The sequence below is a fragment of the Trichinella spiralis genome (genome assembly GCF_000181795.1).
Source record: "Trichinella spiralis strain ISS 195 chromosome Unknown Scfld5334, whole genome shotgun sequence".
Lineage (NCBI taxonomy): Eukaryota > Metazoa > Nematoda > Enoplea > Trichinellida > Trichinellidae > Trichinella > Trichinella spiralis.
Genome location: NW_003532273.1, coordinates 443 through 1,239, shown reverse-complemented (window position 1 = coordinate 1,239; position 797 = coordinate 443). Strand labels below are relative to the sequence as shown.

Below are 797 nucleotides of genomic sequence, written 5' to 3'. Positions count from 1 at the left end.
AAAAATATAATGCACTTTCATGACATCTGTCAGTAGAGACGGCAAGCTGCTCATACTTTACCCGTACGTTGATGTTGTCATTCATGGTACACTGGCAATAAGTATAAAGCTAGGAGGTAGAACATCAGCACTTACAACCCAATTCACCAACATCACTTTCATGACGAATCCACTAGGAGGAATTGTACCGTCAGGTCTCAACATGTTTATTAAATTTAATTCAGTCAAGTGAAGTCAAGTAAAAATGATCCTTCCTCGATATCTGAATTTTCAGTTGCAATAACTTTTGCTGTTTTTGAAAAATTGATGATGTTTTCTCACACGCCTGCAGAATATGTTTCATTAAAATCAGTAAATGAATGTGTATTAGTGCAGGATGTAAAGTTTGAGGGGGTAAAATGTATAAATTTTTAATAATTAGCTTCTCTATTTTGTCGTTGCATATAAGATAACAATGTTGCCGGTTTGACACTCTTTTAAAATCACAACCGTTTTACACAATTTTTAGTACTTCAACTCAGCTTGTGCATTACATTAAATTATCAATTCATTATTTTTGCGTTTTCAGTAAATGTTATGTTTTGCCAATCTTCTATTTTTTTGCATTCATTCCTTATCTTTTCAAAGTGGTTGATCAAAGATTGATTGAAATGTTCATTAAACAATCAGTTCTTTTAAATTAATGAATGAATTTTGCTGAACACTGCAAAGTATTATCATCGTGCTTGTACAGCCTCATTTACGTAAAACACTATTTTATACCTCCTTAATTTACGGCCATAATATTATTTGTGATA

General features: G+C 32.0%; 1 protein-coding gene across 1 annotated transcript; it reads left to right on the top strand.

The window, feature by feature from the left end:
• The first annotated feature begins 19 nt into the window (after positions 1 to 19).
• On the top strand, positions 20 to 538 carry Tsp_16100 (hypothetical protein). Its single transcript, XM_003366832.1, has 4 exons — positions 20 to 204; positions 225 to 393; positions 422 to 463; positions 509 to 538. Exons 1-4 carry the CDS (start codon positions 20 to 22, stop codon positions 536 to 538), a joined length of 426 nt encoding a protein of 141 aa, XP_003366880.1.
• The last annotated feature ends 259 nt before the right edge of the window (positions 539 to 797 follow it).